We start from the raw sequence: 24218 nt of genomic DNA, 5'->3' as shown, positions 1-24218 counted from the left end.
AAAAAATCCTTTATTTCTCTTGCTAAGAAATCAGAAGCACGGTCAGTATGTATCATGTCAGGCAAACCAAAAATTGAAAAGAGTTTGTTTAGACAGTGGATAATGGTTTTGCTTGTCATATCTCTGCAAGGAAAAGCGAAAGGAAAACGGGAATACTCATCAATTAGAGTAAGTAGATATTTGTTGCCATGTATAGAAGTAGGTAGAGGGCCTTTAAAATCAAGATTTAATCGTTGAAAAGGTAATATGGCTTGAATGAGAGTCCCTCCATTGGTATTGGCGAATTTGGGTTTTAGTAATTGACAGGATGAGCAAGAGTCAGTAATATTCTTAATTTGATCCAAAGTAAAAGGGAGGTTCCTCGTTCTTATAAAATGGCTTAATCTTGAAACACCAGGATGACATAATTGTTTATGTAAATCACGAAGATCTTGTAGATTGTAAGTAAGAGCAGAGATGCGAGAGAATGTGTCAGCAGCAATATTTTCAGGTCCAGGTCGATAAACTATAGTGAAATTGTATTGGGATAATTCTATACGCCAACGACATATTTTGTCATTCTTAATTTTAGATTTTCTTTTATTGTCGAATATGAAGCTGATGCTCTTCTGATCTGTGATGACTTTAAAGTGCCTGCCGAGTAGAAAGTGTCGCCACTTACGGAGAGCTTCTACAATAGCGGCTGCCTCTTTTTCTACTGCATGGTGCTTAATTTCGTTAGTATTGAGAGTTCTTGAAAAAAATGCAATAGGACGACCTTCTTGATTTAGTGTTGCAGCAATGCAATAGTTACTAGCGTCCGTTTCTACTTCAAATTCTTTATTTGGATCTACCGTTATTAAAGTGGCGTCTTTTAGATCATTTTTCAATGTTTGAAAAGATTTTAATACAGATGGAGGTAGTGGAAATTCTTTGTTTTGATTTAGTAATAAAATTTTATCAGAAAATTTTTTAATGAATTTGCAGTAATAGGAAAACATTCCAACTATTCTTTTTTGAGATTTAAGATTCAGCGGAGGTGGCATTTCGAGTAATGGTTTTAGTCTTTGATAATCGGGAGCTATTTGATTATTTTCTATGGTGTAGCCGAGTAGAGTAATAGAACTAGAAGAAATTATGCTTTTATTTTCATTTAAAGTGATGTTATATTGTTTAGCAATTTTGTAGAATTTTTGAAGATTGTAATCGTGTTCTTCTTGATTTTTCCCACATATAGTTACGTTATCAACATACACAAAGGTATCGGTTAGATTTTCTTTTTCTATAATATAGTCTATGCTCCTCTGGAAAGCACTTACTCCATTGGTGACGCCAAAAGGAAGACGAGTAAATTGAAAAAGTTTGCCACTTACTTCAAACGCAGTGAATTTACGGTCAGCATGATTTATAGGTATTTGGTGATAAGCAGATTTTAGGTCGAGAGTAGAGAAGATGTTATATTGAGCGATGTCGTCTACCATCTTATTGATATTAGGCATTGGGTAAGCGTCTAGTTCCGTGAATCTATTGATGGTATCGCTGTAGTCGACTACCATTCTTTTCTTATGATTCTCATTCGAAGTTACAAGAACCTGCGCTCGCCACGGAGATATCGAAGGTTCAATTATGCCTTCTTTCAACATTCTAGCAGTCTCTTCTTTTATGAATTTGTTGGCGGCAAAAGTGTAACGTCGGGATTTTGTCGCAATAGGAGTAGTATGAGGAGAAAGATTAGAAAAGAGAGGAGGGGGTGGAACGTTTATGGTAGGAAAAAAATTATTCGTGTTTATAGCTCCAATTATAAGTTTGTCTCTAGGACCGTCGAATTTAAGTGTTACTTTTTTATATTTTTTTAAAATATCTTTTCCGATTATTAAATCAATGAAAAGGTTTTCAATGATTTCAATTGTTATTCCAGAATGGGTTTTATCTTTCAGTATTAAATCCACGACAGCTTCACCAGTTATTTTAGCATGTCGATCGGAAGCAGCCAGAGCTATAGTTTTGTTTTTAGGTATTGTGAAGAGTTTAAGTTTTTTAGCAGTATTTTCATTAATGAATGTTTTTACACTGCCGGAGTCCACCATAGCGTTCACGAAGTGCCCGTTAATTTGGCATTGAGTGAATGTGACATCTTTGGAGTTAGTTCCTAGTCAGGATAGAGAAGGTGAGGGGTAGTCAGAGTCGTCATAAAGAACAGCAGTATGAGTGTTAGAAATAGAAGATTTACACACTTTAGCCCAATGACCATTTTTTTTGCATTTTTTACATTCGGCGTTTCGTGCAGGACATAAATATCGAGGATGACGTGATTTTCCACAGAAAAAACAAACCCCTTTTGGATGCATATTTTCTTTAGTCACAGCTATACGATTGTAGCCCGAAGGATTATTTGTAGCTGCTACAGTAAAGTTATTTGCGTAGCTTATCGAATGCTTTTCTGCTTGTTCAAGAGATCTGGCCGTGGCATATGTGTCTTGTAAAGTCAGGATGGGTTTTTCTAACAGTCGTTGTCGGATGGACGAAGAAGAAATTCCGCCGATGAAAGCTTCCCGAATGTATTGATTTTTGTTTTCTTCAGCAGAAACCGCTTCGAAGTTACATGTTTTGGCAAGCATTTCCAATTGTAGTATGAAGGCATCTATATTTTGTGTTGTTTGTTGCTTCGTCGTCATCAATCGATATCTATTATAAACAATATTTTCAGGTTTTAAATAAGCGGCGTCCAATGTTCTTAATGCACTATCGTAGTCGGTTTTATCGCTTATTAAATCGAAAACAGAGGCTGAAATACAATTGATCAAGGCAAAGAAATTATCTGAAGTGTTTTCGATTAATCCGTTATTATGTGAGCGGATATAATTCTGGAGGGTTAATTTCCAATGCCTATAGGATTTTTCGGAATTAGGGCATGTAGGTTCCACCTCGAATCTGTCGGGACGTAAGATTCGATCCATTATTTTTTTTTTTTTTTTTTTTTTTTACAGTTAATAAAATTGAAGTGAATAGTATCAGTAAGTAAAGAATTGCCTTTTAGAAAGGTTTTATTAACTGTAAAATACACGTACGCTCTTGAAAGGATCGAGCGGGAAAATGAAACAGAGGGCGCTTTTATTATGAATGTCAATCCCAAGGGGGATAACTCTTAACAACAAATTAAATCATAACAGAATTGTTGCCAGATGTGTCTACCTACTCAGTGGTACTGGCCTTTTTTAGATTCTTTAACTTGTATGGTGTGCCTATGCACATCTACTCCGACAATGCTTTATCTTTTGTCGCGGGTTGTGATTTAGTGAAGAGAGTATTGTTGGCGGATGAATTTAGAGAAAATCTCGATGCTTGTAGCATAAGGCATCATGCAATCCCTTTGTATTCTGTATGGTTCGGTGCTGTGTGGTAGAGAATGATCAAAACGGTGAAGAATTGTTTTTCAAGGTTGTGGGAAGATATAGGTTAGACTATTACCAATTGCTGACCGTGTTGTCAGGCATTCAGCGATCTATTAACGATCGACCGTTGACTTATCGTTGTTCTGATAATAATGGCCTGGAAGCTATCACTCCCAATGCATTCTTGCGTTCATATCCGGGAAATGCTGCGTTTCTAAATTTCGAGGAAGATATGTCTTCCATTGAATCTCCTAGTAGATTAGATTTAATTGATAGGTTAAAATACCGAGATTCCTTTTTGCATAAATTTAGATCTATGTGGTATGAACAGTACTTGTTGAGTTTGAGGGAGTTATCTGGTGATTTGTACCGGGCTGACTTTGATAACAGGATAAAGATGAATGATGTGTTGATAAAAGGATTTAAGTCTAGACCTCATTGGAATTTGGGCAGGGTGATGAAACTGACCCAAGGTTCCGGCGGTTCGGTTAGATCAGCCTTGATTAAAAGGGGTGATACGTTGCAAGAGCATGCAATAAAACACTTGTTCCCGTTGGAACTTACTATTACACATTCTTACCAAGCCCCTCCTGCAGATCGAAGTGATGATTTGCCGGAAGATGAAAATGTTGAATCAGTTAGAGAGGTTCAGTCTAGACCTGTTAGAAATAAGAGAGCAGTTAAAAAAGAGATCCTGATTATCTCTTGTATTAATTGGAATATCCCCACCTTTTTTCTTTTACATTTTTTTTTTTTTTTTTTTTTTGTTCGGGAGAGTGTCAGAAATTTTTTTCCTTCTTTATCTCTTTCCTTCTTTCCTTCCCCTTCTTGTTTTTTTCGTGTTGCATTAAGAAGCTGCTGCTGATGACTTAAGACCACGCCATCCGTCATGACGTTTGATTGGGTAAGGGTTTTTACCGCCTTTTTTTTTTACAAATTGAAGTATCAGATGAATTGGGCATTAATAGAATTAGTGAATTCAAACTTTCGCACCTATACGCGACAACACATTTTTTTTTTTTTTTTTGCTTCATTTCTTTGATTTCAGGTTATCTGTCTGTACTGGTTGTACCTATTTACTATGCCTCCCCCCACGGGGCAGAGTTAGACACCAGGGTCGTTTTTTAACGTGGAGAAAAGGTACAAAAATAAAAATTGTCTCAGTCGTGAAGGATTTCTCCTCCACCGAAAGAGAACAAGAAAATGAAGTGCAGCATCTGAAGAACAGATGGTATTTATTTGCTCCCCCACCGAGCAAATTAGGCACAAGGCCGATTTTTAATGTGAGGAGTTAAGGGGAAATGGGGACCAACTCCCCGGGGAGTAAGGGAGCTGGATAGTGACAATTGGTATGAAGGGTTGCCCCTACATTGACCAAGGTCTTATATGTGGGGTCGCCCCTACATATGGTCTTTGCTTGCAGTATCTGCCGGAACAGATGGTATTTATTTGCTCCCCCACCGAGCAAATTAGACACAAGGCCAATTTTTAATGTGGTCTTTGCTAGTCATAGCTAGTCATAGCTTGCAGTATTTACCGGAACAGATGGTATTTATTTGCTCCCCCACCGAGCAAATTAGGCACAAGGCCAATTTTTAATGTGAGGAGTGAAGGGAGGGGGAAGGGAAAAGGGGACCAGCTCCCGAGAGGTGGGAAATGGGAGCTGGTTAAAGGTCAGGCATGTGGGGTTGCCCCCGCATCTGGTCTTTGCTAGTCATAGCAAGTCATAGCTTGCAGTATCTGCCGGAACAGATACTACACTTTGATCTTGACCAAAAGGAATTTCTGTAATATATGAAAAGTGGAGATGGATGAAAATATAAGGCAATAAAATCCCAGATACGAACAGAAATTATTTTTTGTAATAATATCTTTGATGCCGTTTCGCAATTTAATTTTCATTTTTCATCCACTGACAAGCACATATATAGATAGTGAAAAATTGCCGACATAAAAATGTAAGTGCATTTTTTAAAAGACTGTTTTAATTGGTTTCATGAACTGCAAATTAATTAATGACATATTGGCGGACCTGTACGAGAGTGCATCACCTCCTCCAAAATGTTTTTTTTTTTCATCTTTTTTAAAAACTCTTTTCCCGATGATTATTTTCCGACGATTAGACAATTATCCTAGATAACAGACATTTTCACATTAGCAGAAAAATTTTGATTAAAGATAAATTTAAAATAAACTTTTAAGGAGGGGGTCCAAACGTTTTACTTACTTGCTCCTTGACTTACTGTACATCTCTTTACAGATGTGGCACGTGATTAGTCACAGTGAGATTTCCTTAAATTCCCTTACAATAAATGGTAAAAAAAAACAATAAAAATAAAAATAAATAAAAATGTCCCCGAAATATATTTTAAGTGTCTTATTATATGGGAACAATAGGACATCTATTATTATTATTATTATTATTATTATTATTATTATTATTATTATTATTATTATTATTATTATTATTATTATTATTATTATTATTATTATTATTATTATTATTATTATTATTATTATTATTATTATTATTATTATTATTATTATTATTATTATTATTATTATTATTATTATTATTATTATTATTATTATTATTATTATTATTATTATTATTATTATTATTATTATTATTATTATTATTATTATTATTATTATTATTATTATTATTATTATTATTATTATTATTATTATTATTATTATTATTATTATTATTATTATTATTATTATTATTATTATTATTATTATTATTATTATTATTATTATTATTATTATTATTATTATTATTATTATTATTATTATTATTATTATTATTATTATTATTATTATTATTATTATTATTATTATTATTATTATTATTATTATTATTATTATTATTATTATTATTATTATTATTATTATTATTATTATTATTATTATTATTATTATTATTATTATTATTATTATTATTATTATTATTATTATTATTATTATTATTATTATTATTATTATTATTATTATTATTATTATTATTGTTATTATTGTTATTATTATTATTATTATTGTTATTATTGTTATTATTATTATTATTATTATTATTATTATTATTATTATTATTATTATTATTATTATTATTATTATTATTATTATTATTATTATTATTATTATTATTATTATTATTATTATTATTATTATTATTATTATTATTATTATTATTATTATTATTATTATTATTATTATTATTATTATTATTATTATTATTATTATTATTATTATTATTATTATTATTATTATTATTATTATTATTATTATTATTATTATTATTATTATTATTATTATTATTATTATTATTATTATTATTATTATTATTATTATTATTATTATTATTATTATTATTATTATTATTATTATTATTATTATTATTATTATTATTATTATTATTATTATTATTATTATTATTATTATTATTATTCATTTTTTATTATTATTTTTATTATTATTATTATTATTATTATTATTATTATTATTATTATTATTATTATTATTATTCATTTTTTATTATTATTTTTATTAATTATCAAAGTTACATAGACACGGAAACTACGTTCATACAGAAAAACACACCTATCGCGTAACACGTTGGTAAAGAGATACACAGCAAGTCAGGGAGCAAGTAAATAGAACGTTATAACAAAAAAGCGAACCCCCTTCTTAAAAGTCATTAAATTTTTTTTTTTTTTCAAATTTATTTATTTTATTTTATGCTAATATGATAGTTAAGTCTAATCTATGATAATCGTCGGAAAAAAAGTTTTAAAAAATAATAAAAGGTAAAAAAAAAAACGCATAGGGGGGGGGCATTCTCGTACAGCTTTGTCGACATTTTTTATTCATTTTTGCTACATGTTTAAACTTTTATTTAATGCGAATTTTTTTTTTTTTTGTAAAAGTTAAATATATTCTTTGACCATGTAGAAGAGTAACTTTGGTAACATTTATTAGTCGAGTTTCTACAAATATTATGTTTTATTTTTTATTTTTGAACAATCATGTGATGTAAGAGTTGCGTGTCACCTATTTTTCTTGTTCTCACGTAACACTCGAGACTATTTGCTTTTCGAATCGAATAAACATTTTTTTTTTTTTTTACAAGGTGGTCACCACTTATCAAGGCCCGGAAGCCACTCAGGGATAAGGGTTATTGTAAGTACAGTACGTTAGTGTGGATATTTAAAGTGTCTACTAAAGGGGGCGGTTCATCAGGAATTTGTTTACGTTGGACTTGAAGACATCCAAGTTGTAGTCAGGAGGGAAGCAGGCAGGCGGAACAGAGTTCCACAGGCGTGCAGTTCTAAGAAAGAAGCTTTGTTCATAGAATCTACATTTTGATTTAGGCATAGATAAAGAGTGGGGAAAGTTTTTGACAGTGGATTCAGCTAGACGGGTGTTTTTTGTAAAAGATTGGCGAGGGGGGGACCAGAGATTGGAGTTCAGACGAGCACCTGCCATGGAAATAACGATAAAACAAAGATAGGCTTGCAACGTCTGTTCTGTGGGAGAGAGGTTGCAGGGAAGAGAAAAGGGCATCCCCCCACTAAGCCACAAAGTCTATTTTGTACTCTGTCAAGGCAGGATAGGCTGTTTTTAGCAGCTCCTGCACAGATATGGCAGCAGTATTCCATCCTTGGACGTACTTGGCTTTTATATAGATAGAGAATTGCATCAGTAGTGAGATATCTTCTGGGGCGGTAGAAGGATCACACCATCTTTCCAGCGACCTTGGCAACAGACTTGATGTACGTGTTCCATTTCAGATCAGGAGTGAAGGTCAAGACCAGAAGCTTATCAAAACATGGGGCTTCTCCTAGACGAAAGCCATCCATTTCAATTGATGCCAGATGGGGATCAAAGCGTCGATGATGTAAAGATAGGAGTTTGGTTTTGGATGCATTAAAGGTAACCAGCCACGTCTTCCCCCACTGAACCACTCATTCGAGATCAGAGGAGAGAGAATCAGAGAGAGCTTTGTCATTTACGGCCTTTGATGTGTTGCTGTAGATGGTCGTGTCATCAGCATAGATGTCAACGAATGATTTAAGTATGTGTTTAGGGAGATCATTGATGTAGATCAGGAAGAGAGTTGGGCGCAGGATGGACCCCTGAGGGACTCCAGCATTAATACTGTAGGCCTCTGATTTTTGTCCATCAACCACTACTCTTATGAGCCTATCAGAGAAAATGATTTAATGATAGAGAGAATATTTCCAGTTATACCGTAGCTGGAGATCTTGTGAAGTAGGCCTTTATGCCATACTTTGTCAAAGTAAACTAAAAACACTAAAACACTTATTCAGCTAGATAGAAGCGTAACTTATATTGCCTTTATTTGTTACATATTTGCTATTTTTTACCACTTTTTCGTACGGCTATCTATTGTAAAACAATTTATCGTTTTTTAGTTGTATGAGAAAATGCTCTTCTTATTATTCTTTTTCTTATTATTATTTTAAAAAAATTAAAAGAAAGGTGAAAAGCGAGGTAAAAAAATAGTTTAAGGCGTAATTCACAACACCATAAGAAAGAACATATCGAGTACGGAACTTAACAGACTTCTCTATGCAGCGACATACGTTGTTGCGGTTTGGCTTGACTTAATACAGAAAAAAAATGAAGGATAGGAAGCCATACTGGCAGAGGCGTCTTGAGGAAAGTATTAAACGGTGGCGGAAAGATATTGGTAGAATCGAAGAAATAAGGGTACTAGTGCACTTATTGATCCGTGCTGAAATAATAACATTATTTTTTAAAAAGCCATTCGTAACACGGGGAGAGGAGGGTGTTTTGTACCTATTCTATACTTTAACCTTACAATTGAATAAAAAAAAACAAAAACATATAAAACTTGGAAATACGATTTTAACTTGGAAATACGATTTTAAAAAAATAGCGTGGATCAGTAGTGCATTAGCACCGAAATAAAAGGAGTTAAACTAGGACAGAAAGCCAAGTACGAGCTTGAAAGGAGGAATAGATTGCTGGAAAAGGGGATGATAACAGTTCTAATAATGTTGAAAGAGAAAGTCCGCACTGGTGGTGTGAAAATTAGGAACTTTGCTGGGAAAAAGTGTTGCGTTTCGGCAGAACAACCTTTTCCGGAAAAATCAGTCTCAGCTGTATAAAGAATTAAATGGTAGTAAACAGGCGGGAAATAACAACACTCCAAATGCAAAAGATGCAAGGAAGTTCTGGAGTGGGATTTGGTCTGTCGAAGGGCGATATAATGAGAAGGCTAGCTGGTTGGGAAAGGTCAGAGAAAGGCTATCAGAAATGCAGCAGACGAAGAACGTTGAGATAACCATCGATGACGTTAAGGCTGGCATACGAAGGATGACAAACTGGAAGGCACCTGGTCGAGATTGAGTGATGGGCTTCTGGTTTAAACAGTTCCAATGCCTTTATCCACCAATAGCTGCTGCCCTGCAAAGGGGAGTAGATTCGGGAGATGTGCCTGATTGTTAAGGAAAAGTCGACACTGATTTGGAAGGATCCTGCAAAGGGAACAGCTGCCAGCAATTACAGACCGATTACATGTTTACCACTAATGTGGAAGCTGTTAATCAGAATCTTTGCAGAAAAAGTTTATGGACATCTTGTGAGTAATGGTGTTTTCCCTGATGAACAGAAAGGATGCCAGAAAGGCTCGAGGGGTACCAACATGGTTCCCCATTCATGGATCCGTGAAACACTATCGATGATGAAAATTGCTGGGAATATGATAGGGCTTTTGGAAACAATTATGGCTCAATGGAAAACGGTGCTGACAGCAAACAGAGAGGTGTTAGGGCAGGTTGGCATTAAACAAGGAATATTCCAAGGAGATTCGTTATCTCCACTTCTTTTTGTAGAGAGAGAAGAGAGAGAAGCTGGGGTATAACTTAAGATCTGGTGGCAGATGCCTCGACCATCTACTGTTTATGGATGATTTGAAGATATTTGGTAGAAATGAGAAGGAAATAAAGAGACTGGTAGAGCTTGTTGGAACATACTTGGAAGATATCAGGATGGAGTTCGGGATTAGTAAATGTGCGGTGCTGGTGATGAAAAGGGGAGTAAAGGTTCATTCGAATGGAATAGTGCTGCCAAATGAGAAATCATGAAAGAAATAGAAGATACATGGTATAAGTATTTGGGAGTGCTGGAGGGTGTAGGCATCTTGAACAGAGATGAAAAAGAAAGTCAGGAAGGAGTATCTTAGAAGAGTGAAACTAATTACAAGTTGAAATTTTATGAAGAAAACCTAATGAAAGCGGTGAATGCATGGGCAGTCAATGTTGCAGGAATTTTAGAATGATCTGACAAGGAGTTGTATGCCATAGATATCAAAACAAGAAAAGTTTTACAATGTTTGGCATATTCCACATTAGAAGTAGCGTAGCGAGGCTGTATCAAAAGAGGAAAGACAGTGGAAAAGAATTGAAAAGTGTAAAAGATTGCGTTGTGAGGAGATGTTATTGAAGAAGCATGTGGTTAGAAGTGAGGAGTGGATGCTCAAGATTGTGGCCAATGAAGTGGAAGTATGTGAAAGAAAGGGCAGAGGTACTGGCTAGGAAGAAAATGCATGGAAAGTTCTTCCAGAATATAGCAGATGTGGCTGATGAAAGATCATGGCAATGGCTTAGAGCTGGGTATCTGGCTAAGAACACTGAAACTTTTGTTTGTGTAGCACAAGAGCAGGCATTAGGAACACGACTGTTCAAAAAAGTGGTTCTAGGAGAGGAAGTTACTGCAGAATGCTGGATTTGTGGTAAGGCCTCAGAATCAATTGCGCACCTTGAAGCAGGATGTAGCAGATTGGCCCAAAGAGAGTACTGCAAAAGACACGATCGCATGGGACTCCGGATATATTGGGAGGTGTGTAAGAAGGTTGAGGTGAAGTGTGCTGGAAAGGGTTTGAGGAGGTGCCTGCTGAAGTGAGAGCAAGTGAATGTAGAGGTATGGTGGGACAAAAGTGTCATAACGACCAAGCAATTAGAACATAATCATCCTCATCTGGTTGTCATTGATAAGGTCTCAAAAACTGGCAAATTGTAGACTTCTCGGTACCCTGAGACAGGAACGTGAGAGAGAAGGAGAACAAGAAGTGGACGAATCATGCTCCATTGGCTTAAGAGATAAGACGTATGCATGGGGTTAAAACACAAATTATCCTGATCATAGTTGGTACGCTAGGAGTAGTATCGTCGTCTGGAAGGACAATTGAAAAAACTACGAATCTCCAATGTTTTAGGCAGCCTTTAGACCTCTGCTATTGCAGGCACACCAACATCCTTAGAAAAAACCCTTGATCTTTGAAGCTTCTGGTTTGGAGCTGGGATTAAGGGAAATCCTCTGGAAATGAATCCCATCTCTTTTCAGGGAGACGTTGATAAACGATATCAGAATTATTATTATTCTCACACAGGCCATCAAATATTTCTCTCTGTGATCTTCCCTGTAGTATAGGTTACAAGAAAATCTCCCCAAATAATCTTCTTTTGATTATTATCATTATTATTGTTACTGTAGTAGTAGTAGTAGTAGTAGTAGTAGTAGTAGTAGTAGTAGTACCTTCGGTTATGCCACAACTCTAAACAAAATGAGATTCTATCTTTTTATGCGATTATGTGTGAACACATTGAAAAAATTGGTCAGCGATTTTCTAGAATATCCAACAAGAAAAAAAGTGTGTGAGAAAATGAATACACAACAAATACATGTTATCAAATGCAACCTAAGTTACTCTTCTTGAATAAATTTTTCTATGTTTTAATTCATTTTAATTTATTGGTCCTCCGAGAGATTGGACCTAGTAATTCACTCCCGTTCGTCTGTTCGTTTGTTCTCCCTTTTCTAAAAACCGTGCTTTATCTTTTTGGAAATTCTGTGCAAACATTAGTCATGGTTAAAGTAAATTTTTGCCAGAATGGATTTTCCGGGATGACTTTGGTTACCTCCCTGAGGGCTGTTATAGGGGTAAAATTTCCTCCAAATCGTCCATCCGTTTGTTAGTTTGCATTTTTCTTAATATCCATTGCTTTAATTTTAAAAATTTTGCACAAACATTATGTAAATTTTTGCCAGAATGAATTTATTCACTCGACTTTTTTTTTTTAACTTTAAAATGAAGGTAGTATAAAGCCTGTTGACTTAGAATGAAAAACAAAATGATAGTTTCATTTGAGCCATAGTCGAGCCTCGATAATTGCTCAAAATTTGAAAATTAAACAAAATGGGTAATCTCCAAAAATACCGGTAGGGCTTACAACATGGCCGCCAGAAGAGTCACGTGATCCGGTAGGTGTATCAGAATTTTAGGCGGAATTTTTGACACCCCCAACAAAAAACTGCGAATAAAATATATAAAACTCGTAATTTCTGTTTTTAAAGTGGGTTGTCAATTTTCTTTATGAAATATACTTCCAAAATAAACTATTACAGTCGTTTAAAACATAATAGAAGTATTATTTTTTATTTTTTAAAAACAATGTTTACAAAATGTCTACGCACGTTCGTTATTATTTAGAAAGCAACCCTTAACATAAAGAAGGGTGTTAACTATTCTGTATTTTGAACTAATGATTTAATAAATATATACAATTGGGAAACTGAAACTATCACCGGAAGTTATATTACTGATGAAGTTGAATATAGAGATTCAATCTTTAGCGAGATCCGTTCGTCACGGTGGAAGCTCAGATAGCATGTGTCTAAAAGGCAAATGACACATTGTGTCATTTGCCTTTTAGACGTCAACCGGTTTTATGCTCTTTGTCGATTTATATATAAATTAGCTTAACTCTCGCTCGATCTCGCAGGGAGATCTCTTCTCTGCTACAGGGCTCCCCACTAAGAACGGTTGTGGGAACATTACCACCGTTCGACACTAATGCGTCTGTAGTAGAAGGTGATCGTAGAATGATGAGTACGAGTGAGTATCCACTTGTTGATTGTATCATCTGTATTATGAAGATATTTATCGAAATTAGCGGTATACTGTGGTTGAAGTCAGTTACACAAAGCCTTGCAAGCGACTCTGCAATGCCTGTTGTAATATGAAACATCATATGCTGCGGGCGCACTTATACGTGGGGGACTACCGGAAGTTCCGGTTTCTGTACCTTAGAAAATAAACACGCTGCTTCGGCCCTTCCTCAATCAGGCTTCGTCTTCATTACTTATTACAAATATTACTTCATGGTGGCAAGCGATAAAACAGAAACACAAAGGAAGACTCCTTATCCCGTTCAAAGGCCCGGATAATCCGTCGTATGGAAAAGAAACAAGAACAAATCGACACAGAAAAACTACGACAATGTCAGCCATATTGTCCTTCTTGACTGAACGCTTCTTGTGAGCAAAAAAAAAAAGAAAAAATTTTTTTTCGCGTATCAAACCAAACGTAACTTTTCATTTCGTCAAATACACGGTGTACAGTGAGAAAGCTATGTTCGTGAAAAGGCCAAACTACCTTGACCTTGACAACCTGCTGAAACAAGAGCCTTAATAAAATGGCAGCCCGTCTACTAGAGATGCAATGGTCTGACCCTGACCTTAGTGAAGCGATATCATTGTTTAAACAAAAAATGACATTGTATTCAGAGGATGAGGACATAACACAGTGAAACAAGGCAGAAAAATCTGGCATAAATGATGAATGTTTGAAACGGCTTAACGCCAGTGGTCTGACAGAAGAAGAAAAACGGTCACTACAAAAATTATGGAAGTTCTATGAAGCACAAATTAACACTAATGTGCACTTCCGAATCCACAGGTTACATTTAATGCAGTATAGGCAAACAACTGATGAAAGAGTAGACGACTTCGTCACTAGGGCCCGAACACTTGCAATAAAGTGCGATTTTTCCGAAGAAGAACTGCATGAGAGGATCATTGAACTAATTATTGCTTCCACATCATATGACGCCTTCAGGAATGAACTTTATGACAAACCCAAAGGACACAAGATTAGCGATGCCCTTGCCGAAGGCAGAAAATTTTAAGCTCTCTCAGCCGGAAATAACCAACTGCAACAAATCTGCAGGTCACAAAGCGAAAAATTCACACCATACATTGGGGTAGGAAATGCAAGAACTGTGACACCTGCCACAAGCCACGACAATGTCTCGCATACCACGACGAATGTTCCGTGTGCAGGAACAAGAGGCACTGGGCCAGATGCTGTAGGTCCTAAAACAACATAGAGAAAATAGAACTCATAGCAGAGGCCATAGAAAGCAACCTCACTACAACTGGCGTCATAGTCAAAGAAGAAAACTGGAACGTGGAGGTAAGAACCAAAATGTTGACAGTATAGACATTGATAGCGATAGCAACGACAAACATTTCTATTCGATCATGATAAGTGACAAATGCATGGACACTATAGATGAACAATCCAGGGATGAGGCATATACGACCCTAACTATAAGACTTCCTCACATCCCTAACTCACCACATACACTCTGCTTGAAAATTGACTCCAGGGCATCAGGTAACACTCTCCCAATAAGAACGTTTCGACAAATGTATGGAACAAACAAGGCTGTCTTCAACATCCTACAACCAACACCACACATAAGACTTACATCATATAGCAGTGACACAATCACCTGCGCAGGAACCATGATTATCCCATGCCGTTACAAAGATGGTGGGATCCTTCTACCGCTCCAGAAGATATCTCACTACTGATGCAATTCTCTATCTGTATAAAAGCCAAGTACGTCCAAGGAGGAGTACTGCTGCCACATCTGGGCAGGAGCTGCTAAAAACAGCCTATCCTGCCTTGATAGAGTACAAAATAGACTTCGTGGCTTGGTGGGAGATGCCCTTTTCTCTTCCCTGCAGCCTCTCTCCCACAGAAGAGACGTTGCGAGCCTGTCTTTGTTTTATCGTTATTTCCATGGCAAGTGCTCGTCTGAGCTCCAATCTCTGGTTCCCCCCTCGCCAATCTTTCATGAGAAACACCCGTCTGGCTGAAACTACTGTCAATAATTTTCCCCACTCTTTATCTGTGCCTAAATCCAAACGTAGATTCCATGAGCAGAGCTTCTTTCTCAGAAGTGCACGACTGTGGAACTCTCTTCCGTTCGCCTGTTTCCCACCTGACTACAACTTGGATATCTTCAAATCCAACATAGAGGGGGGTGGTAAAGAGATAGGTTTTTTCAAGTAAAGAGCATTAAAAACTATTTCAAAACAACAAAAAAAAAACATGAACTGAACTTTTATTGACTATGGTAACATTTATTTCTTGTATATTTATTTTTTCGGGTAGTCGTTTGTTTGGCTTTTCTGCTAAACACTCTTACTAAATAATATCGACGAAATAGCGAAAAACAAAGAAACAAAAACAGTTTTGAAAAATAATGACGCTTTACTTACTTTAGTAAAATAATCCGAAACAGCAAAATGGGATATTAAAAAAGTAAATACGTAATTACTTTAGTTTTTTAAAGCAAAGAATCGATATAAATATGAATAAGAAGAAAATGACGCCCGTTTCAAGCAGAACAGCTTCGTTTCAGTTTTACAGTATTGGACGATGTAGTATTGTGCCATCGAATTCAGGGTTGTACTATTGTAATGTAAAGAACACGCAGAAAGGTTTGTAATCGACTGAATTCCTTCTAGTACACTGACAAAAAAGGCTTAAACAGATATATGAATAAAAATAAAAAGGTTATGTAAATGTTTTTAAAAAGACACGTAATCACGTGAGCAGGATTTTTTCCTTCTTTTGATACGATAACAAGTAACGTTCTTATTTTTTATTATTTATCTATTTATCTATTTTCGAAAGAGTGCCACGTGCAAGTGGAGAAGGAAAAAAACAGAGTTATGCAAAATTTGTGTTGAGAATTGTCTAAAGTTCTGACTTTTTTTTTGCTTTCACTTTAATAAGAACGTGAATTTATGAGATGAATTTATTCGACACAATATGATTCAACTCAAAAATAAATAAAACTTAACGTGAATTAAGATTAAAGTTAAGGTGTTATTGTGGACCCTCACCCCTTTTAAAAAACCTTTTTAAACTTTGTGATATATTTACATTCTACGGAGGTTAGGCATGAATGAACACCCAATAATTTTATTATACCATATTTCTTCAAACTGAAACATAATTATCAAACTATACTTACACAAATAGATATGAAAAGTCTTTGTTAAAGTTTGTGTCATATTTCCATGGAGTACAAGCGCGAACGCAGACCCCACAATTTTATCATACCATCCCTATTTAAGATAAAACATACTTATCAAAGTATTCTTATGTACATCTATATCAAAAACACCTGTAAACGTTTTTTTTTTTTTCATTTTTTATTTCCATACTTTGGGGGCCAGGCGCGAATGCAGACCCCACAATTTTTATGAACCCCCATTCTGCCAGATCAAACATACCCATTCCTGATACTCGATACATCTATCATTATATGTAATCAGTTTCTTAAAATAGTCAACCATATAGGAGCCTATTCGTGACCACACACACACACACACACACACACACACACACACACACACACACACACACACACACACACACACACACACACACACAGACGTTCAGCTTTCTTTTCTGTCTTTTTATTTTATTTTTATTTTTTGTTTTATTTATTTATTTATCCTTTTCATTTTATTTTTATTTTTCATTTTTAATATCACTTCAGTTTCTCTTAATTTGCGTAGCTTGTCTACTTACAGCGGTTTTATTTTATTTTATTAACAATTTGAAGTTATTTAGGAGTGGAATTTTAAGCTCATGTTCTATAATTATAAAAATATTAAATATATTAAATTATATGTTTATTAATAAACAGATCCACCGGACCTATATAATAATTTTTTTACCGGACTCATTATATAAACAAAGAAAATTTCTCCAGGAAAAAGCCTACTTTGGACTGTTACCTTGTGATGTGGATTACTCAAAATACAGATTGGATCACTTTACCTCACTGCTATCAAAAAATTCACTTCGGATGTTACCATGCAATTTGGATGTGAATTTTTATATCCTTTTCATTAACTTCCCTTACTCTATTGTATTTAAATACTTAAAAAAACTTTTAATTGTGATTTTCCAGGTCTCACTGACTTTAGCAAATAAGGTGTAAACCATTATAATTATTTGCTAATATTTTCTCCTCTGAAGAGATGGCAGACATCGAAATCCCATAGGATAAGGAGTTATAATATTTCAAATTTATTGAATGACTAAAATTGGATATATATATATATATATATATATATATATATATATATATATATATATATATATATATATATATATATATATTTCTGTGGAAATATGATTTTTCCAATTATATTTCCCTTTGTATATATACCACATACTAACATTAAAATATTCATATTAATAAATTTTATTAATTTTGATATATACCACTAAAATATTCTATTTAATATTTAATTAATTTATTATTTTAATTAATCTATTTATATTTACTTATGTGATATTAATAATTATAATATATCTACCATATGTCTATATATTTATTAAATTTTATACGAAACTATTACAAAAAATATATATAATCTATTTCCAGTTATATTAATTGCTGATTTAACCTGATTTTTAACCCATACATAATTCTTTTTTTAATATTATTTTAAATTAAATTTATTATTACCTAAATTATAATTCTTTATTATCATTTCATTATTTTTCCGTGGTCTTATTTAATTTCAACATAAGACTTCCATTAGTAATATTTTATCATATTTGTTTACATTTAGTTAAAAGACTGATAATTTGCTTTTAAATTTAAGAGTTACTTCCTTTTATTGAAACCTAGTATCTTATTACACGGTTCATTGTTATTATATGTTTATCCTCATATTTATAAATAATATTTATATAGTTTTAATGTTAGATTATTTTATATTATTTGTTGGTTATTTCAATTTGTACTATAAATTGAATTAAATGATTCATTAAAAATTAAATATTAATATTAAAAAGATTTCAATATAACATATATACTCCTATAATTTTTTTTGTGTATGTGTGTATTGATATTCATATTAAAAATCCTTTTTTCTATTTATTGGTCTTCATTTACTTCCCCACGAAAGCAAAATGTGACACAAGGTTGTTTTTAATGTGAGGGAAACCAGCTCCCCGAAAGAAGGGCAAAAGGGGCACTCTGGTAGGGACCAAAAATTATAATTGTCTCAGTATAGAGGGTTTCCCCTCCATTAACCAAGGACAAATTAATTTTAGAGTAGCATCAGAACAGATCCTTTATTCAGACTAAAACTTAACATGAACAAAAAACTTAGGCACAAGGCCAACTCAAAAAAAAAGGGGAGGGAGGTCGTTGGTCATCCTTGTCACTCCAGAACTAAACATAAGTTTTTCTTAGCTAGTATCTTCTTCCACCATAGTATCACATTCACCCTTTCATATTGGGGGACGTCCTACTTAGAAGCCAATTGTTTAAAACATTTTTTATTAACGTGTAAAAACAAAAAAGATAGCAACAATGGTACAATAATTCATTTGTGTGGAGAGCAGGCGAAGAAAAAATAAAAAAGTGGTTAGAAGGCCCCCCCCCCCGTCTAGTTAATAGACCTCCCACTCCACTTCAGTTTGTAAAGGAACCTGAGCTCCTGCAGGGCAGTCTCTAAGTGGGGGTGCCTTCTAAATGGAATGGAGAAAAGAAAATTGGTGTGTGAAGTGGGGGGGGGCATTAGTGATTGATTTCTTTCTCTCCAAGATGGGTGAAATTTAGATGGAGGAGTGAAAAGTAAAATTGCAGTTAGGAGGGGGTGGGGATCTTGGAGGCTTCCTAGTCGGGGAGGGATGGAGCATGCAGTCGGCTAGCTAAGAGGCTTAAAATTAGGTTACACTTGACGGAACTGTGTGTTCCACACCTAGGCAGGGAACACATATTCAAATTTGGCTGCTTTTCGTACATACAGACTTGCTACATGTATCCATCTTCTGTCAAATACAGTGATGCAACCTCTTTCTATCACATCTGATCTTCATCCGTTTAAAGAAAACGATCAGATCCTGATCAGAAAAAGACAACACTCCCCGGCCACCTTGCAGTTGCGATGTCCAAATCATCATTGTCGCCACGGCCAGGATCATAATGTAGACCATTTGTCTTTCCCGGTCCCACAGTGGCCTCATATTGTCAACGACATTGGATACAGTAATCGGGCGAGGATGCTCAGGATTGATGCGAACTGTCATCTCACTGACATACAACCAGTACCAGTGGAGTTGGTGGCAATCGAAGAAAGCATGATCGGTCGTTTCTACGGCCTTTGTTCTGCAACTGGGACAAGCAAGCGACTCCAAAAACCGGAACTGCATTGTATGTTGTTGAGGGGAAGTGCATTTCGGGCCAATCGCCAGGTCAGAGAGAACAAATTGTTCAGATGACTTGAACCTGTCACCCAACTCCACGCAGAGCGGATCTCACTCTGCTGCCAACCCAACCGTGCCCATAGGTCGTCAGTGCCCCTCCCCTCACCTCACTAGATCCCTGTGGAGTTCTCTATGGAAAGCAGTCACAAGGTTGCTGGGCCTTGGTAATCGTTGGAGCACAGCTTGGCACTCCTAAGAGTACCAAGCTGTGCTAAAACGATTACTAAGGCAGATTTTTCCCGCGGCCTCCGACAGCTCTCGACAAAGGGTTTGAGAACTAGGTCGGGAAAGGCTACAGTAACCACGGGGTGCCACGGTTGATGTTCTTGCATATAGTGGCTCAGGAAGGCCAGTTTCTTGGCGTTTTGATGACACTTCAAGTCCGGCATTCCCAAGCCTCCCTCACACGGATGTTGAATACAGAATTGATCTGTATTCAACATCCGTGTGAGAGAGGCTTGGGAATGTTAGCTCACCCAGTGTCTTCCTTTGTCCCAAAGAAGCAAGGTTAGAGGTTGACAAAAGCTTTTAGGTGTTGTGCAGGGGAAGAAGTACGGCCAGTCGGTAGTAAAGTATGAGAAGAAAGACGTGATGCAGACCTCGGCTCTACTCTTTAAGGAAACTTTCCTAGGAAGCCATGAGTTGACTGCATCTTTCGCCTTTGACCATACCTCTGACCAATTCTTTTCAAGCTGGAGACCCAGTCCAAACCACACACCAAGGATATGAACTGGGCCATTCGTCCAGCTGAAGGATGCCGTGAGGTTTGCGTTACCACTCGAGGTGCCCAACCACAGTCCGACCGACTTGCTGCAGTTTATCTTGGCTCCTGTAATTCTTTCATACCGAGCAAGTGCCTCTGACATGATCTTGATGTCTTGGAAGCTTGACACAAAGACCATGACGCCATCAGCAAACGCGAATACTTTGGCGGCACAGCCGCCAAGTAGAGCAATTCTGCGCAGGGCCGAATTTGCCTCCCCACGTCTCAGCTTGCGGAGCAGCAGCTCCAATGCCAGGACATAGAGCAAGGGTGACAGCGGACAATCCTGACAAACTGGCTGAGAGATAACAAAGGGTTTTGAGCACTTTCCATTGATTTGCACGAACGCCGTGGGCTGGTGATAAATCAAAGAGATCCACTTGCAGAAGTACTGGTTAAAACTGGTGGCCTCTAAGACAGAGGCCAGGAAGCAATGGTTGACCCTATCTAAAGCTTTGGACTGATCTCAATTGATCAGCATGGCTTCCGATTTGTCTTCTATCCTCCCCCCCTCGAGGATCATGCGGATCAGGTGCTTGGCCCGAAGGCCAAGAACAACAACAAAAAAGCCTTTTTTCTATTTATTTAAAAAAAAAATACAACTTTCTTATATATGGGTTGTGGAATTGCATTCCCTAGCAAAAGATCTAGCTAATTTGCATATTCTTTTAAACATTCATTTTAATTAATTCCCTATTAGCTTTTTCAGTTTTCTTATGGGATGATCATCTTTAGTTAACTATTATGTGTAATCATATTCATGCAGATATTCTACATGATTTATACTTGCGGGGATATATAATAATATACCACCGGTCCACTACAAACTGGTGACACCCGAACGTGAGATGAACACGCATTTCCTTCTATGCCATAAGTCCCGCAACAAACCAGCAACCGACCGATATGAAACGAACACACATAGTGACCCTATTTTTTTTAAATGAATTCTTTTGAGCGAGACGCGCATTTTATTTGATAAACAAAAAAACAAACTTTTCAACAAAGAAAAACAACAAGTAAACTACTACCGACAAGAATCTCAACAAGCAACAATGGCATTTAACCCCCTTTTCCTCTTCACACTAACAGACCTCATTTTTCCAGAACTTTTTTCCATTTCAGACAACCGGCACATCACCCCGTTATTTGACTAAACACAAGCAATGTTAGGTATACAGACATCAAGGAAAAAGATAATTTCTCCAGCAGCGGACGAACAACAATGACAAAACCCCTCATCAGACTCGGCAAAGAAAAATAAACACGGGCTGTCAACTTCATACCGAATCTGAAAAAATTTGAGCTCGACAAACATTTTTCATGGCTTCCTGACATTACCACACAGCAGATGCAACAACAAAGTAACAATAACAGGACATCTCTATTAACACATAGGAAGAAGTTGAATCAACAATACGACTTGAGATGCATCACGCACACGGATAAACTCACAACTGGAAGTTTCGTTGACAGCCGGCAACTACACACCCACCATTGAACGCGAACGAATGCACAACAAGCATTTGTAAGGCAATGTACACACACTACCACAGACTCACTTGCGAAGACACCGGCAACACAAACAAAAATTTTCCTTTCAAACGAACAATTCACTTCACTATCCAAGCAACTCGTTGCACATGTCAACACAAAAAAAAATAAAAACAACAAACAAGCAAATGTCAGCCTTAAAAGAGAGTAAACGCCTTTTCCACATGTAAGTAAATACTTTTTTTATGAACACACTCTGTTTTTGAAACAACCACACCAACAACAAAAACAGGACGAAAAGTCAATTGCCCAAAACATTACTTATTTAAAAAAAAATATATACACTGCATATTTTTTCCTGGGAAGGGGAGTATTGTGCAAGCCTTTTCTTGTCGCACACAAAAACACGCGTTCACATTTCAAACCCCTTTTCTTGTCATACACATACAGGCACACAAACATACGTGTGCACGTACACACACATACATATATGCATGTTCGCATACATACACTCACATACATATGCATACACACACACACTAATGTACACACATGTTCGCACACGTACGTACACATGGGCAACGTCACTTCCCTTTAAAGCAAATCCACACATGTGCGAAAGACACCGGAAACAACTACAAAAGCAAGAGACCTAAGCTTTTTCCTCCTTTTCCATTCGGCTCCCCACCTGAGTGGTCGAAGGATCTACCACTGCTTCGGGGCGCACCCGCACTTCACGTCCCCTGCTACTATGTGTGGGGCAAGAGCTAATAGACAGTACGTACACCTTACACACTTTCTCTCTCCATGGCCTGAATTGACTTTCTCACTCTCTCTCTCTACAACAATAGATTTTCCCTCTCACTAGCTAACAGCGAGAGACGCACGCCAAACTAAACACGTGCTGTACCTTTTCTTTCATTTGTTTCCTCATGAAATAAATTCTAGTTTGTTTATTTCAATTTAACACGTTGTTCGTTTCTTTCTCAATTCAATTCAATTTTCCTATTTTGTATGACTGGGGGATATATATAATATACCACCAGTCCATTACAAGTCATTTTTTTTAAACTTTAAATCATTGCTATATATTGGGTCCAATATAATATAATAATAAATACAAAATCTGCATTAATCAAAATATCATATTTAAGTGTATTTTACGACCGGGCAATGCTGGCCAGCCTGCTAGTAACCTAAATTTATGAGTTTTATTTAACGATAAACTAAGTTAAATTGTAATTTTTTTCAATGAATAAGTAATTATTTTTTCTATTAGTTATCAAATATAATTATAATTTAGCTACTCTAATTTATTGAATTTAAATATATCCTAATTTTTATTATTTTTAATTGTATCCTAATATATTGAAATTAGACCACAAACTTAATTTATTTTAAATTATATCCGTAAATTCTAAATTAATAATAAAATTATTTGATGTCTTTTAAGCTATTCATTTGTGTCAATATCCTTTAATTGTGATTATTATTGACAAGTATTTTACTTTAAACGTTTATATATTTATTAATTAATTTGCATATTTTGTTGTTTTTTCTTTTTTCTTTTTTTTCCTACTTTCTTCTTTTTATTTTCTTTTTCTTTTAAATTTTCTTTTATTTCATTTAAATTTATATCCATGAATAAAAATTTTTATTTTTATATTTTAATTTGAACTATTGAATATTTATAACGTCATCAGCATAATATTGAATTTAATTTATTTAATTGCCATTATTTTATTTATATAATTTATCTATATTTAATTATTATTATTATGATTATTATTATTTATTTTTTTTTTTAGAAAGTAATGCTTTAAAAAAACTTTTTTCCTATAGTTGCTATATTCTAATATTCTTCAACCAAGTATTAATAATCATTTCCCAAACTGGTTAAAATTGTTTAGTACAATTTTTCATTTAACTTGAATAAATCTTAGTTCCACTTTTATTTGAGTTTAAAGTACACTAATCACAAAATATGTTATTTTAATTAATTAAATGAGTGTTTAAATAAAATCTAATAATTTAATTCTTATTTTGTTTTTATTATTTTAGGATTGTTAATGTTATTATTATATCATAATATTATATATTCACTTACCTATTATTTACCTTTTCTATGTCCGGAATTTTCATTTAAACTCATATTTAACATGTTTAA

At 35.0% G+C, this 24218-nt stretch overlaps 1 protein-coding gene across 1 annotated transcript; it reads left to right on the top strand.

Annotated features, from left to right (window-relative positions):
- The first annotated feature begins 3360 nt into the window (after window positions 1–3360).
- On the top strand, window positions 3361–20657 carry LOC145249389 (uncharacterized). The gene is made up of 2 exons (XM_080110947.1): window positions 3361–4032; window positions 20487–20657. The coding sequence occupies exons 1-2, from the start codon at window positions 3361–3363 to the stop codon at window positions 20655–20657; spliced, it is 843 nt and encodes a 280-aa protein (XP_079967073.1).
- The last annotated feature ends 3561 nt before the right edge of the window (window positions 20658–24218 follow it).

Source organism: Euprymna scolopes, chromosome 28, assembly GCF_053919585.1.
Source record: "Euprymna scolopes isolate OS-2025 chromosome 28, ASM5391958v1, whole genome shotgun sequence".
Classification (NCBI taxonomy): Eukaryota; Metazoa; Mollusca; class Cephalopoda; order Sepiida; family Sepiolidae; genus Euprymna; species Euprymna scolopes.
This window is presented reverse-complemented; position numbering and strand designations above follow the sequence as displayed.

What these genes read in the sequence shown, in the direction of transcription:
- LOC145249389 (XM_080110947.1), top strand. Translation starts at nt 3,361, where the DNA reads ATGGTTCGGTGCTGTGTGGTAGAGAATGATCAAAACGGTGAAGAATTG. An exon ending in GAGAGGTTCAGTCTAGACCT is followed by an intron (nt 4,033 to 20,486) that starts GTTAGAAATAAG and finishes ATTCTTTTCAAG; the next exon opens with CTGGAGACCCAGTCCAAACC.